At 41.9% G+C, this 16,042-nt stretch overlaps 1 protein-coding gene across 3 annotated transcripts in view; it reads right to left on the bottom strand.

Moving 5' to 3' along the window:
* LOC106563243 (myosin-IIIb) overlaps window positions 1-16,042 on the bottom strand; it is a 49,420-nt gene that overhangs the window by 8,245 nt on the left and 25,133 nt on the right. For all 3 annotated transcript variants that reach the window (XR_001319215.2, XR_001319214.2, XM_014128651.2), the window contains exons 5-18: window positions 13,173-13,275; window positions 12,811-12,967; window positions 11,896-11,998; window positions 11,557-11,682; window positions 9,577-9,685; window positions 7,388-7,504; window positions 7,165-7,265; window positions 5,054-5,140; window positions 4,197-4,262; window positions 3,871-3,984; window positions 3,591-3,702; window positions 3,122-3,165; window positions 2,865-2,930; window positions 2,543-2,662 (exon numbers count right to left, since the gene is read on the bottom strand). Coding sequence is in view for 1 of the 3 variants with exons in the window: in XM_014128651.2 (XP_013984126.1) it covers window positions 2,543-2,662; window positions 2,865-2,930; window positions 3,122-3,165; window positions 3,591-3,702; window positions 3,871-3,984; window positions 4,197-4,262; window positions 5,054-5,140; window positions 7,165-7,265; window positions 7,388-7,504; window positions 9,577-9,685; window positions 11,557-11,682; window positions 11,896-11,998; window positions 12,811-12,967; window positions 13,173-13,275 (1,425 nt within the window). In the remaining 2 variants the exon portion in view is untranslated. The remainder of the gene's footprint in view (window positions 1-2,542; window positions 2,663-2,864; window positions 2,931-3,121; window positions 3,166-3,590; window positions 3,703-3,870; window positions 3,985-4,196; window positions 4,263-5,053; window positions 5,141-7,164; window positions 7,266-7,387; window positions 7,505-9,576; window positions 9,686-11,556; window positions 11,683-11,895; window positions 11,999-12,810; window positions 12,968-13,172; window positions 13,276-16,042) is intronic.

Genomic DNA, 16,042 nt, shown 5'->3' with positions numbered 1-16,042 from the left:
GTTCACAGTAATTCATTAACAATAGTTCCAGTTCGACTATTGTCCACCCACCCGCCAATACTGCATTGTACTGTTTTATCAGTTCAGCCCTAGACAAACAAATTAAAAAGCACTACAGATGAGGAGGAGAGGCGAGGGAAGAAAGACCCCTGGTGTCAGACTAGACAGCAGTGTTCACTGACACGGCAGAGTATTGACCGGCTCCATTGTGCCATCAGGGCTATACTAACCCTCCCCTGGGGCCAAATCCACTTCCTATGAACATCAGACAGTCACACACTGACCCACTAACCTAGTACCTAGACCAGGGCTGGCAGCAGAAGGAATCCGTTGGACGGGCCATTGATTTAAATAGTCGTTTTTTCACAGAACGTTTTCGTTTCTCAAAATCATTGTCACGTGGTTAATCATACTAATCTGAAGTTAAATTATAAAAAGAAAGATCAATTCAACTAAGGCGAGATCACCAGTCTCTGCCATATGGACACATTTATCCATTTGCAAAGGATGTTAAGTTGTGAGTTTACTGTGTGAGGTGAAGAAAACATTTGTGAGAAGCTCAGCTTATTAGTGGTGGACGTGGTGAGTTAAGACAATAAGAAATCATACATTGTCAAATGGGCACTGTGTTTCTCACAAGCGTAGCAGGTTGAGAACTTTGCGAACAATTTTTCCACTCCGAGAAAGAGAACAGTAAATTACTAATTAATACATACATTAACAAATGACTGTAACCAAATGACTGGGGATTAACGGTATATTTACTGGGCCTACTGGTGACATATGTAATGGGGAATTGATTAAAACATTTTTTTAAAGAACGATCAAAAGGGCAAACAACACACATAACGAAACCTTGAAGGCGCATGAATTGTCAGGAGACTACTGAGCACATTCTGGAGAAAGTATTTTGAATGTTTTTAGTTAGACAGTAGTAATTATAGAATTTTGGCAAAACATCAATATACTTTAGGAGAAGCCATTATCCTAACAGTGCACTGTGCACTTGCCAACTTTCCTTTCACAAGAGTCTGAAACCAGAGATCTGTATATAACGACGAGATGCTCATGTCTCCTCCCTAACAATGGGAGACGTCGTCCCAAAGGTGGGAAGGCAGGCGACAAGCTTTAGGTCTGCATATTATGCCCATAAAAACACATAGGGCATATTCTGGACTGATTTTGGTGAGAGCGAGCCCTCTTGCTTCGCCTCTTCCCGTCTGCTCAAACTCTCTCACCTGAGAAAGCATCTTAGTGAGCGAAACAGCACCCCTCTGTCTTACTATATGTAGCCCATGTATATGATGCTGTCTGGCCAGAAATAGTATGACATGCCATACTCTTGGTCCAGACAGAATCAGATAAATGGTCTACACATACTGAGACAGAGGGGCACGGTTTTGCTCACTCGGATGCTTTATCTGAGATTGATGAGTCTTTCTGTCGGCGTGCGTCTCAGTCAAATAAAGATCAATATTTCAATATGTTTTTTGGACAGGCAAGGAGGTACGGTAGAACAGGCCCCCTATGGCCCTGACCTAGACCCTGTTACTGCTTAGTCAACCCCTGATTGCCATACTGGGGACTGGGTCATGTTCATTAGGACACACCGGAGCAAAACGCTTTGCTACGGAAAAGGAAAACAAGCGTTTCTTATTGGTCAAGTTCAGATAGGTTTGGTCCGATTTCTTCCATTTTGTGCCTATTGAACACAACCCTGACTCTGAAGTTCACTCAGTCTACACTCTTAGGATCAATACTGTGTTACAGATATAACTTTTAGCACTGACAATTATGCTCCGTTCACATAGCTTTTGTAATGCACCTTTGCTTTGCTTTTGAAAGCATTAAGATTATTCTGAAAAAAAAGAGTTAAACGTTGAGGGCACAAAAGTACTGGTGTTGTATCAGTAGGCTTGTGCACCCTGCCCAGGAAATAATCTACAGTAGCTAGGGGAAATACTAAAGCATTGGATGATTTTTATTCATTTATTTAACCATTATTTTACCAGGTAAGTTGACTGAGAACACATTCTCATTTACAGCAACGACTTGGGGAATAGTTTCAGGGGATAGGAGGGGGATGAATGAGCCAATTGTAAGCTGGGGATGATTAGGTGGCTGTGATGGTATGAGGGCCAGATTGGGAATTTAGCCAGGACACCAGGGTTAACACCCATACTCTTACGATAAGTGCCATGGGATCTTTAATGACCTCAGAGAGTCAGGACACCCGTTTAACGTCCCATCCGAAAGACGGCACCCTACACAGGGCAATGTCCCCAATCACAGCCATGGGGCATTGGGATATTTTTTAGACCAGAGGGAAGAGTGCCTCCTACTGGCCCTCCAACACCACTTCCAGCAGCATCTGGTCTCCCATCCAGGGACTGACCAGGACCAACCCTGCTTAGCTTCAGAAGCAAGCCAGCAGTGGGATGCAGGGTGGTATGCTGCTGGCTAATGACACCTGGTTAATCTTCAATGTAAGGTAGATATAAACAGTACAGTACCTGAAAGGACACGATATATAGGTTCTCACCTGGTCCATGACCCTTTTGTTGTCCACCTGGTCAGGAAGCTTGTTGCCGTTAGGTTTGATGCAGCGAACAAAGTGAGGACTGGCCACAAACATCTTCTCCATCAGCACAGCCAGAGAGTGCTGCAGGGAAGACACATACATATAGAGGAGATTACTAACTTATCTGTGCATCTTTATTTTACAGCAGTCCAGTCTATGGGTAGGCATATTTAGGATTTCCAGTTCCGTTCATACTTAGTGCTCAGACATTATGAAACCAAATGCTCAGAAGTAAGAGGTTTATAAAGCCAGATGTGCTATATAGAGTCAACTTCCATCTTACCTTAAACTGGGCCCCCACCGACTGTTTCCTAGTTGAGTTAAAGTTGTCATCTGCCTTTTGCATGACCTAAAGGAAAAAATATTAACATCCTTTAAACCCCCAAAAATCCACTTTCTGCCTCTGACTTGTACTGTAAGAAAGGTCAGAATATGGCCTTGCTGTTAGTTACCAATAATCTGTTATTCTACAGAAACTGTCATATTCTGCTGTGCTTCATTAAAAAGAAATTCACTGGACTTGTGATCTATAATGCCTACCTTTGCTTTGCGTGGCATCAAGGTCCCTGTCCTGGAGATTGTGGCTGAAAATACATAAAATATAAATCGTATGAATATTAGATATGAGATGCCAGAGACTGTGATCAATGTTTTAAACTAGAACAACACTCAAACTAACCATAGGCTGTACATGTTATGGTGGTGTGTTCAGATAAGAGTAAGCATGTATTATTTAGAAATGCGTACTACATCATTTTCTAAGGAGGTGGTCAGGGGGTGTATTTGTCCACAAACCCTCATTGGGAACCAGCTCACGTCATTGTGTATCAGCTCTGATTCATGTTAAGCATGTGTACACAACTGATTTAATAGCTACAGTTCAACAAATCACTGTGCAAAAAGACAAATAATCAGAGATTGCATCAGAAATAAAAACCTAAAGGACTGGTTCATTTCTGGCTAAGCGAAGAGCTGTAGAACACAGAAACATTCAGATGGCCTCACGTACCGGCGAAGAGGACACTGAGTAGAGGGGTGACACTGTTGATGAAGAGGTCTCTGATGCTGGCTGGGATGGTATCTCTGTTCATCTCTAGGAAGCCTCCTCCATTATACTGGACCTGGACACAGGAAGTACAGAACACTTACACTTTATTTGAAGTCCATATCTACAATGCTTCATAAACACACTCATAATGAGTTATGCAGTCATAATGTAGTATAAGTGTAGTTATAAACAATAGCTTATAAATGGCCTATATCAATACTCATAGGGTATGTAACCTCACCTTCCCAGCATAGTGAACCACAGTGAAGAGGGGGCTGCGACTCCGGACCACCTCATAGTGTGGACTGCTTTTAAATTTACTGTTCAACTTGTCCACAAAGTCTCTGTCTGACGCCTGAGGGGACAAATAGGGAAAAGAGATTAGAATTAATACACATAAATTAATATCAGGGTTGGGGTCAATGTCATTTCAATTCAGGAAGTACAATGAAATTCTGTAATTTCTGTAATTTGGTGTACATTCTGAATTGAGTGGAATTGAAATAGAATTGAGCCCATCCCTGATTAATACAGAGATGTATGGGTGTATGGAGACCACTACAGTACCTGAGGAAAGGCACTCTGCTCATCCAGGAGAGAAAGTATCCCAATAGGTTTAGTAAGGATCAGGTCCTGTGGGAGAGACACACATTAGTTGTATATGAGACAAGGAAAAACACCTAAACTAACACATTATTCTATTGTGAAAATGTATATTTGGGTTAATCTAGCCAATTGTTAACTGGGTAAAACAAACATGGTACACAACTTCATACGACTTTAAAACAGAAAATTCTCACAGTACAAGGAGAATATTTTGTTATCCTGAAGATTGGTTAACAAGGTTTCCAGGTTTTTATTGACTAGGGCCCCTACACTGTAAAATGCTCTTGACGTTTTATAGTGCTCAGTAGCCATTAGGACAGAGTAGGTACAAAGCAAATTACCTGTGGACCCAGGTTGTGCATTACTCGCCCTAGCTCCAATAATTACTTGAGTTACAATTCTTCCCACAACTCCTAATGTGTCCATCTTATCCCATAACTTACAGACAGGCTCTACTCATTCCTTCAGCCATGGACAGGGACACTATTTTCTGCCAAATGAAACCAGTGGCTTCTATATAGACAAGAGGATGATGCCACAGGCTGAAAGCTGTAGTGCCTATTAAGATACTGGCATGTGACTGAACACTGCCCCGTCAGCATTTCCCCTTCTTGGGGTCTCCGTTCTTTTATATCTGCCAGACTCACAGTGGGTTTACACAACCTGTCAGTGTTATTACTGAGAGAGAGGGGGAGGTAAAGAGAGTGAAAGAGTGAAAAAAGTATGAGAGAGAGGGGAAGGGTGTAAAAGGGGATGAAAAAAAGGCTGAGAGAAAAAGAGTAAGTGATGAGGGGGAAAAAGAGGTTGTGTATTTTTACCAGGATAGGCTTGTTGTCTTTGAAGGAGATCGTCTCCCACTCGATGCCCTCCTCCTTGTATTCATTCTGCTCCATCAGAAAGATGTGCTGCAGGATGACAAATGCATACAAAGACGAATGACAGACTAAAAACTAAAGGACAGCAGGTATTTCCAGTTTCTTTCACAAGAGCTTTGGTCACAGGGGAACATCTGTCATTGGATCAATCTGCTTTGTCCAATCATTGCATGAGAAGTTGGCACATTCAATTGTGTGCGGCCTTCAGTCACAAAAACGCCAACAGAAACCCTATGCTGTTGTAATCTAGTGATCCGACAGTAGTAAATAATCATAAGCAGATTCCTACGGCATTTATACCAAATATATTCAGTGCCCACATGGACAGGCCCCAAAGGTAAACTGTGTAATGTTTACTAGCAGAGAGTAGTCCACAGCAGTGTGACTAGTAAAAGTAGACTGTCTTTAACTCCAGCATCCCATGCATACAGTACAGTGAGCTGCAAAAGTATTGGGACAGTGACACATGTTGTTTTGGCACTGTATTCCAGCACTTTGAAATAAAGATGATAAAAATGACTATGAGGTTAAAGTGCAGAATGTCAGCTTTAATTTGAGGGTATTTTCATCCATATCGGTTAAACGGTTTAGAAATTACAGCATTTTTTGTACATAGTCCCCCCATTTTAGGGGACCAAAGATATTGGTACAAATTCACTTATGTGTATCAAACGTTTAGTATTTGGTCCCATATTCCTAGCACACAATGACAACATCAATCTTGTGACTCTACAAACTTGTTGGATGCATTTGCTGTTTATTTTGGTTGTGTTTCAGATTATTTTGTGCCTGATAGAAATGAATGGTAAATAATGTAGTGTCATTTGAGACACTTATTGTAAATTTACATTTACGTCATTTAGCAGAATAGAATATGTTTCTAAACACTTCTACATTAAGGTGAATGCTACCATGATTACGGATAATCCTGAATGAATTGTGAATAATGATGAGTGATAAGGTTATAGATGCATAAATATCATACCCAAGACATGCTAACCTCTCACCATTACAGTAACAGAGGAGGTTAGTATTTCATATCATACCCCCAAGACATGCTAACCTCTCACCATTACAATAACAGGGGAGGTTAGCATTTTATATCATACCCCCAAGACATGCTAACCTCTCACCATTACAGTAACAGAGGTTAGTATTTTATATCATACCCCCAAGACATGCTACCCTCTCACCATTACAATAACAGGGGAGGTTAGCATTTTATATCATACCCCCAAGACATGCTAACCTCTCACCATTACAGTAACAGGGGAGGTTAGTATTTCATATCATACCCCCAAGACATGCTAACCTCTCACCATTACAATAACAGGGGAGGTTAGCATTTTATATCATACCCCCAAGACATGCTAACCTCTCACCATTACAGTAACAGGGGAGGTTAGCATTTTATATCATACCCCCAAGACATGCTAACCTCTCACCATTACAGTAACAGGGGAGGTTAGCATTTTATATCATACCCCCAAGACATGCTAACCTCTCACCATTACAATAACAGGGGAGGTTAGCATTTTTTGGGGGGGTTTGATATTTATGGCCTCTAACTTTCTCACTCATCATTATTCACAATTCATTCAGGAATATCCATAAACATGGTAGCTGACAGTCTGCACATTAACCTAATAGTTATTGTATCATTTCAAATCCAAAGTGCTGGAGAAGAGCCAAAACAAGAAAAAAATGCACTGTTCCAATACTTTCGGAGCTCACTGTATGTACTGTAGGCCAGCTGACCTAAAATGACATGTTCTTCTGAAGCCTTCCACTAAAAAATAACATTTAAACCAGACACTCTAATAGGAATTTATAGCCATTTCAAAAAGCAGAACCAATTGTAGACCATGTTCGGATTCCTGTTCCTCTACTAATACCATCTAAAGGACAAGCTGACCACGTGTTTCTTTTAAGTGTTTGGGTCTTATGATAACAAACCCTACAGGCTGTCATTTTAGGGGACTTAAATAGAGAATCACATCTAAGGGACCCAAGATGACAGGGCTACTTCTTTGTGCACTGATATTTACACTTACGTGGTTAAAGAAGTACTGCAGCTGTTCATTGGCCAGGTTGATGCAGAGCTGCTCAAAACGGTTCACGGCAAAATTCTCAAACCCGAAAATGTCAAGGATACCTGTATTATATAACAAGAAAATAGAATGGTTAATCTGAGATTGACCATCTCTGCTTGAGAAGACGAAAATGTAAAAAGAGATGTGGGATTTTGTTAAATTTAAAGTTTCCCTTGAAACGGACCTATTTCATTCAGCTCAACATCAAAGTCAACGTTGGGAGCCAGCAGTTCGTTAACTTTACTGACAATCCAGCCGAATACTCTCCCATAAGCCACTTTGGCAATGGAGTCCCTGGCATCTGCAGATAAACACACAGCAACAACATATTAATGGAGTCAAGTGCTCTTGAAAACATGATTAATAGTATTTCTATTTTCAGCTTCAGTTTATTTTTTTTCTTTCCCATTGATGCTAAAGCAGTCAGGCCTGGAGCGAAGCAAATGTAATCCGCTAACCAAACATAGTAAAGCCCCCTTTACTAGCTCAAATAGCCAACCAAACAGCCTGTTACCAACCCTTAGTAAACTTTTGGAAAAAACTATGCTTGACCAGATACAATGCTATTTTACTTTAAACAAATTGACAACAGACTTTCAGCATGCTTATAGGGAAGGACATTCAACAAGCACGGCATTAGACAAATGACTGATGATTGGCTGAGAGACATTTATGATAAAAAGATTGTGGGAGCTGTTTTGTTAGAGTTCAGTGCGGCTTTTGACATTATCAATCATAGTCTGCTGATGGAAAAACATATGTTATGGCTTTATACCCCCTGTTATATTGTGGATAAAGAGTTACCTGTCCAACAGAACACAGAGGGTGTTCTTTAATGGATTCCTCTCCAACATAATCCAGGTAGAATCAGGAATTCCCCAGGGCAGCTGCTAGGCCCCTTACTTTTTTCAATCTTCAATACTAATGACATGCCACTGGCGTTGAGTAAAGCCAGTGTATCTATGTATGCGGATGACTCAACACTATACATGTCAGCTACTACAGCGACTGAAATGACTGCAACACTTAAGAGCTGCAGTTAGTTTCAGAGTGGGTGGCAAGGAATAAGTTAGTCCTAAATATTTAAAAACTAAAAGCAATGTATTTGGGACAAATCATTCACTAAACCGCAACTAAATATTGTAATAAATAATGTGGAAATGGAGCAAGTTGAGGTGACTAAACTGCTTGGAGTAACCCTGGATTATAAACTGTCATGGTCAAAACATGGGAAAACACTTCGCCCCATCTTCTCCCCTAAGATGGGGAGAAGTCTGTCCACAATAAAGCGCTGCTCTGCCTTTTTAACAACAATATCAACAAGGCAGGTCCTACAGGCTCTTGACTGTTCAGTCGTGTGGTCAGGTGCCACAAAGAGGGACATCGGAAAATTACAACTAACTCAGAACAGGGCAGCACGACTGGCCCTTAAACGTACACGGAGAACTAACATTAATAATATGCATGTCCATTATTTAATTTTTTCCTTTATTTAAATAAATCTCTAATGGCTCAAAGTGGAGTGAATGACATCATCATTAATTGTTTTTGTAAGAAGTGTTGACATGTTGAATGCACCGAGCTGTCTGTTTAAACTACTAACACACAGCTCAGACACCCATGCATACCCCACAAGACATGCCACCAAAAGGTCTCTTCACAGTCCAAGTCCAGAACAGACTATGGGAGGCGCACAGTACTACATAGAGCCATGACTACATGGAACTCTATTCCACATCAAGTAACTGATGCAAGCAGCAGAATGAGTTTTTTTTTTTAAACAGATTATAAAACACACCATATGGAACAGCGGAGACTGTGAAGAGACACACACACATACGACACGCACTCTACACACACATGGATTTTGTATTGTAGATATGTGGTAGTAGAGTAGTGGCCTGAGGGAACACACTAAATGTGCTATGAAATGTAATGTCATGTAATATTTTAAAATTGTATATAACTGCCTAATGTAGCTGGACCCAAGGAAGAGTAGCTGCTGCTGGACCCGAGGAGGAAGCTGTGGTCAGTTTACCCTCCCTTAATCCTAACCATTATGGTGAAAACACAAAACTGTCCTATATCTTAGGGACATCATTGGCTGGCATTAGTAAGACACGGCACATTTACTGTATTAAACCGTATCCTGTAATGTTCTTTCATACTGTTCTAGCACTGTCAGGAATGTACACAAACCGTGTGCTCTCCAGTTTCATGGAAAGCCCACATGAATGACGAAACTGGGTTCTAGAGGCCCTACAACAACAGTTAGTATCCATGGTGGTTAATACTGACCCAGGCCCTCCTTTCTAATGGCTAAGGTGATGGTGGTAAGGGAAGCTGATCCTGGACCAGTGCTTTTCTCCTTACCCTCGGCCTGCTGCTGGTTGTGCAGCCTGCGGATGGCCTCTCCTCTCGTCACAGACAGAGTACAGGTCAGACTCCTCAGCAACTCCTCCTCCTGCACCCCAAACTGACCCTGAGAAGGCAAACACACAAATATTAAAAGGGATACTTCAGGATTTTGGCAATGATCCTTTATGGTCCGTCATCTACTTCCCCAGAATAATTTGTATGTCTCTGCATCCAGTATAAAAGAAGTTAGAGGTAGTTTCGCAAGCCAATGCTAACTAGCGTTAGCACAATGACTGGAGGTTTATGGTATCTACTAGCATGCTAACAGTTACCATAGACTTCGTCATTGCACTAGCAATTGCGTTAATGATCGTCAACAACTTCCATCACACTGCACACAGAGACAAATAGTATCCACGAGTTAATCTGATCATGGAAGTATCCCTTTAACACACAAAAACATAGGCCTACACAGAAAGTGTACAAAGTACACAAGCTTACAGACAATAGCTCCTATATAACCCAGCCCCAAGGCCCTTTTAGCCCAGACCATCCTCAGACAGCGATACTTCAATGAATCAATGTTAAAAAAGGGGAAACAGTCCTAATGCTATAGATTTGTACTATTAGCCCTCAAAAAGGTATATTTCACTCAAACTATACATTTGCTTCATATCTGGATACCCAGTAGTAATCAGTGGACAGTCCGGAACGAAATATTGTGTTTGTCTATATCAGCAACAGTTTAGCATTAGGATCACGAAGTGAGAAGCAATTACAGTGGTCGGACTCCTGTTGCTAGCGTGCCCTAATCACCCGTTGCTAGCAACCAAATCCCCTCAGTATCCAGATCTGTGAAGATGTTTTGCTCATAATGATGACGATGAAAACTGGGCAAAGACCAGCTGATCCTGCGTCAGGTGGAAGTTAACCTAGCATCGTGAGCAGTACCTCTCCATTAAACTCCAAATATAGACCCTCGTGACCCTGTGTCTTATCTAAGCTGGCCAGATGTTGCCTCAGCCCACTGCCTGCCTGGGAGGGCTGCTAATCAAGAGGGACAGCGGAGCAGGGGGGCAATCATTCACCTGTTTAAATAGAAGGCACGCACACACACACACTATCACCTGTTTAAATAGCATGTGGATCTATGCATACACAGACACAAAACGTTTAAACATCATGGACACAAACTAGTTGAAAAGCACACACAGAAAGTGTCAAAACTGTCTCCATGAGCCAGCAGCTGCCCATGTTAGAAAGGTTAGAGGTCATTTTGTAAAGTACTGTAGTGATTGCCTCAAAAATCCCCTTGTTTGTTTTTACCATGTATGCTCAGGACTGATAACAGTTTATTCCCCTTGCTTAGTCGTTGGACCCCTTCCTTCTGCTGTATAAACCACTATCAGATGGACTCTTCTACTGTAAACTGTTGATTGGAACGGTTCTTGTAGTTTATATTTTGCTATGTCAATACCACTGATGAACATTTATGGAGGAAAAGGAAAAAAATGCCTACTGCCATCTTAGAAAACACCAACAGGTCAAATAGTAAATTGCATATGTTAACAGAAGCTGCAACTAAACGAGGCCAAATGGAATTAAATGTTTATTTTATTTAACTAGGAAAGTCAGTTAAGAACAAATTCTCATTTACAATGACGGCCTTCCCCGGTCAAACCCTAACAACGCTGGGCTAATTGTGCGCCGCCCTATGGGACTCCCAATCCTGGCCGGTTGTGATACAGCCAGGAATCGAACCAGGGTCTGTAGTGACACCTCTAGCACTGAGATGCAGTGCCTTAGACCGCTGGCCCACTCGAGAACCCAAAATGTACTCTGTAGCAACCAATTTTTATTAGCTTATTCATGAATCTATTGGTTTGGCAGTACCATCCTCTTACGTTTGTAATAATTGATACTGCCAGACTAGCCATTTCCTTGAGAGCAAAAGAAAGAATGGCAGAGAAGGAGTGGAGGAGGATGTAGACTCACGGCTGTGGCTTTGAGCCAGCCCATGGACTTGCCAGTGACCCTGAGCACGTCGGTCTCTGTGGGCTCAAACATGATGTTTCCCAAAGACAGGATCCCTGCCAGGATAGTCATCATGTCTACCTTCTCCTGATGACACAACATATACAATCAGTCCATCTGTCAGTCAAAACATCAGTCAATCAATTGGTCATTTATCAACTGGTTAATAACATCTAACAATTTGTTTATCAGTCAATCAACCAATTAGTCCAACAAAGTACAATCAGATTCAGATGTTCTCCTCATGGCTGACAAACTGCAAACAGATGGATGAGAAAGAGTTTCAGTGAGAGGTCTTACCTGTTCCTGAAATCCCACCATGTCCATTGCGTTACACACTTCACTGTACTTCTCCCCCCATTTCCTGACTATGTCCTCAGAGCCGTACCGCCCATTCAGATACCTGACAGACACAGCAACACATTTATACAGATCTGATGAGTGAGCACAGAACACACACATAGGCTACATATGTAGGAGGCACAATGGTCAACGGATTATGCATATCTGATTGACAAACACTTTGAGGCTTCTACATTGCTGCACTGCATCATAGGGCACTACAACATAGCAGGGCAGCCACTATCGCAGGGCACAACAACTCACTGCATCATAGGGCACTACAACATAGCAGGGCAGCCACTATCGCAGGGCACAACAACTCACTGCATCATAGGGCACTACAACATAGCAGGGCAGCCACTATCGCAGGGCACAACAACTCACTGCATCATAGGGCACTACAACATAGCAGGGCAGCCACTATCGCAGGGCACAACAACTCACTGCATCATAGGGCACTACAACATAGCAGGGCAGCCACTATCGTAGGGCACAACAATTGACTGCATCATAGGGCACTACAAACACCACATTGTTTAAATAACTAGCATTTCACTCCAGGCCTAGGCCTGTTCAACTGTCAAGAAGAAGTGAAATACAAGTAGCATACACATACTGAACAACACTGAGAACTATGTGGTCGCTATTTGTATAAGCCATAACAACCAAAAAAGGAAGGAAGGAACATTAAGACTAGATATCAGAGTTCCAAAACCTTGGTTTATGTCAGGAAAATAAAGAAATACGTTAAATTATTGAGGTGTGTGACCTATGACAATTTGTGGAAATGTCTAACTTCCCAGACCACACCCACAGAGTCATCGCTACCTGCGGAGGAAACATTGCAGAATGATAACATCACAGTGGACCCACCTGTACTGCGTGGGGTCCAGGAGTCCATACATGTCTTTGTCGTCCGGGGAGATGCCCGCCAGCATGCAGTAGAAGATATGGAAGTTTCTCTCGCCCTCATCCTGGTGGACCACACGAGACTTCTCCAGGAGGTACTCGTTGATCTTAGCTCCTTTTACTGTTAAGAGCACAGCGCCACACACGAGGACACACACAGGATCAAGTCATGCTACATGTCTGTCATATCAATGCAATCATCACATACATTTAGTGTATAAATAAACAAATTTGAACATAAGTACACACAATAGATGAATACACTGTCTCACACACACACACACACACACACACACACACACACACACCCCCCTCCCCCCACCCACCTGAGGAGTTGTGGAAGCGCAGCTGAATGTACTTCCCGAAGCGACTGCTGTTGTCATTCATCACAGTCTGGGCATTGCCAAAGGCCTCCAGCAGAGGATTCACCTAGAAATACCATACAGCAAAAGATCAGTACAGCACCAGAACTTACATCATGGTGACCCTAAATGGGGCCAGGAGTTTAACATTTCCAAGCCCTAATCACAAGACATCGATAGATTTGCAACTTTCCATGAGGCATACAGCATTAGTGTAGTTCACTAGCCTTGTGCCTGACCACACTATATTAGAGGGGAACGGTATACTAGAGTGTGACAGTTTATTCAAAGACAACCACCACCCGGGCCACTGCCCTTTCACACCGCTGCCATCCAGAAGACGAGGTCAGTACAGATGCATCAAAGCTGGGACCGAGAGACTGAAAAACAGCTTCTATCTCAAGGCCATTAGACTGCTAAACAGCAATCACTAACTCAGAGAGGCTGCTGCCTACATTGAGACCCAATCACTGGCCACTTTAATAAATGGATCACTAGTCACTTTAAACAAATGCCACTTTAATAATATGTTTACATATCTTACAAGTACAACAAGTGTAGACCTTACCGTGAAGTAAGCATTTCACGGTAAGGTCTACGCTTGTTGAATTCGGCACATGTGACAAATAAAGTTTGATTTGATGTATATACTGTATTTTATAACATCATTTGCACCTTGCCTATGCCGCTCGGCCATCGCTCATCCATATAAACTCAGCAAAAAAAGTAAACGTCCCTTTTTTAATGACCCTGTCTTTCAAAGATAATTTGAAAAAAATCCAAATAACTTCACAGATCCTCATTGTAAAGGGTTTAAACACGGTTTTCCCATGCTTGTTCAATGACCAATAAACAAGTAATGAACATGCACCTAACTAACATCTCACAGCAAGAACTGGCAAATCTGGTGCAGTCCATGAGGAGGAGATGCACTGCAGTACTTAATGCAGCTGGTGGCCACACCAGATATTGACTGTTACTTTTGATTTTGACCCCCCTTTGTTCAGGGACACATTATTCCATTTCTGTTAGTCACATGTCTGTGGAACTTGTTCAGTTTATGTCTCAGTTGTTGAATCTTATGTAAACACAAATATTTACACATGTTAAGTTTGCTGAAGATAAACGCAGTTGACAGTTAGAGGACATTTCTTTGTTGCTGAGTTTACTTACATGCACAGTTGTGGCCAAAAGATTTGAGAATGACAAATATTAATTTCCACAAAGTTTGCTGCTTCATTGTATTCAGATATTTTTGTCAGATGTTACTATGGGATACTGAAGTAGAACTACAATAATTATTTAAGTGTCAAAGACTTATTGACAATTACATGAAGTTGATGAAGAGAGTCAATATTTGCAGTGTTAACCCTTCTTTTTCAAGACCTCTGCAATCCGCCCTGGCATCCTGTCAATTAACTTCTGGACCATATCCTGACTGATGGCAGCCGATTCTTGCATAATCAATGCTTGGAGTTGGTCAGAATTTGTGGGCCCACTCCCTTGGCTGAGAAGCAACCTGGCATGACACAGGACTGATGGTAGCACTCACCTTGTCTTCACCGGACAAGCTTTTTTCTGGATGCCCCAAAAAAAATCGGAAAGGGGATTCATCAGAGAAAATGACTTTACCCCAGTCCTCAGCAGTCCAATCCCTGTACCCTTTGCAGAATCAGTTACACCTGCCTGCTGCCATTCCTGAGCAAGCTCTGTACTGGTGGTGCCCCGATCCCGCAGCTGAAATCAACTTTAGGAGACGGTCCTGGCGCTTTCTGGACTTTCTTGGGCGCCCTGAAGCCTTCCTAAGAACAATTGAACCGCTCTCCTTGAAGTTCTTGATGATCCGATAAATGGTTGATATAGGCGCAATCTTACTGGCAGCAACATCCTTGCCTGTGAAGCCCTTTTTGTGCAAAGCAATGATGACGGCACGCGTTTCCTTGCAGTTAACCATGAATGACAGAGGAAGAACAATGATTCCAAGCACCACCCTCCTTTTGAAGCTTCCAGTCTGTTATTCGAACTCAAAATCAGCAGTGAATCCCTTGTCCTCGTCAACACTCACACCTGTGTTAACAAGAGAATCACTGACATGTCAGCTGGTCCTTTTGCAGCAGGCCTGAAATGCAGTGGAAATGTTTTTTGGGGATACAGTTCATTTGCATGGCAAAGAGGGACTTTGCAATTAATTGCATTTCATCTGATCACTCTCCATAACATTCTGGAGTATATGCAAATTGCCATCATACAAATTCACGCAGCAGACTTTGTGAAAATTAATGTGTGTCATTGTCAAAACTTTTGGCCACGACTGTACAGTTGAAGTCGGAAGTTTACATACACCTTAGCCAAATACATTTAAACTCAGTTTTTCACAATTCCTGACATTTAATCCTAGTAAAAATTCACTGTCCAAGGGTGAGTCAGGATCACCACTTCATTTTAAGAATGTGAAATGTCAGAATAATAGCGAGAATAACTTATTTCAGCTTTTATTTCTTTCATCACATTCCCAGTGGGTCTGAAGTTTACATACACTCAATTAGTATTTGGTAGCATTGCCTTTAAATTGTTTTACTTGGGTCAAACATTTCGGGTAGCCTTCCACAAGCTTCCCACAATAAGTTGGGTGAATTTTGGCCCATTCCTCCTAACAGAGCTGGTGTAACTGAGTCAGGTTTGTATGCCTCCTTGCTCGCACACTTTTTCAGGTCTGCCCACAAATTCTCTATAGGTTTGAGGTCAGGGCTTTGTGATGGCCACTCAAATACCTTGACTTTGTCGTCCTTAAGCCATTTTGCCACAACTTTGGAAGTATGCTTGGGGTCATTGTC

Source organism: Salmo salar, chromosome ssa11 (assembly GCF_905237065.1).
Source record: "Salmo salar chromosome ssa11, Ssal_v3.1, whole genome shotgun sequence".
Taxonomy (NCBI): Eukaryota; Metazoa; Chordata; class Actinopteri; order Salmoniformes; family Salmonidae; genus Salmo; species Salmo salar.
Note: the sequence above shows the minus strand (reverse complement) of the source record. Positions and strands in the feature narration are given on the sequence as shown.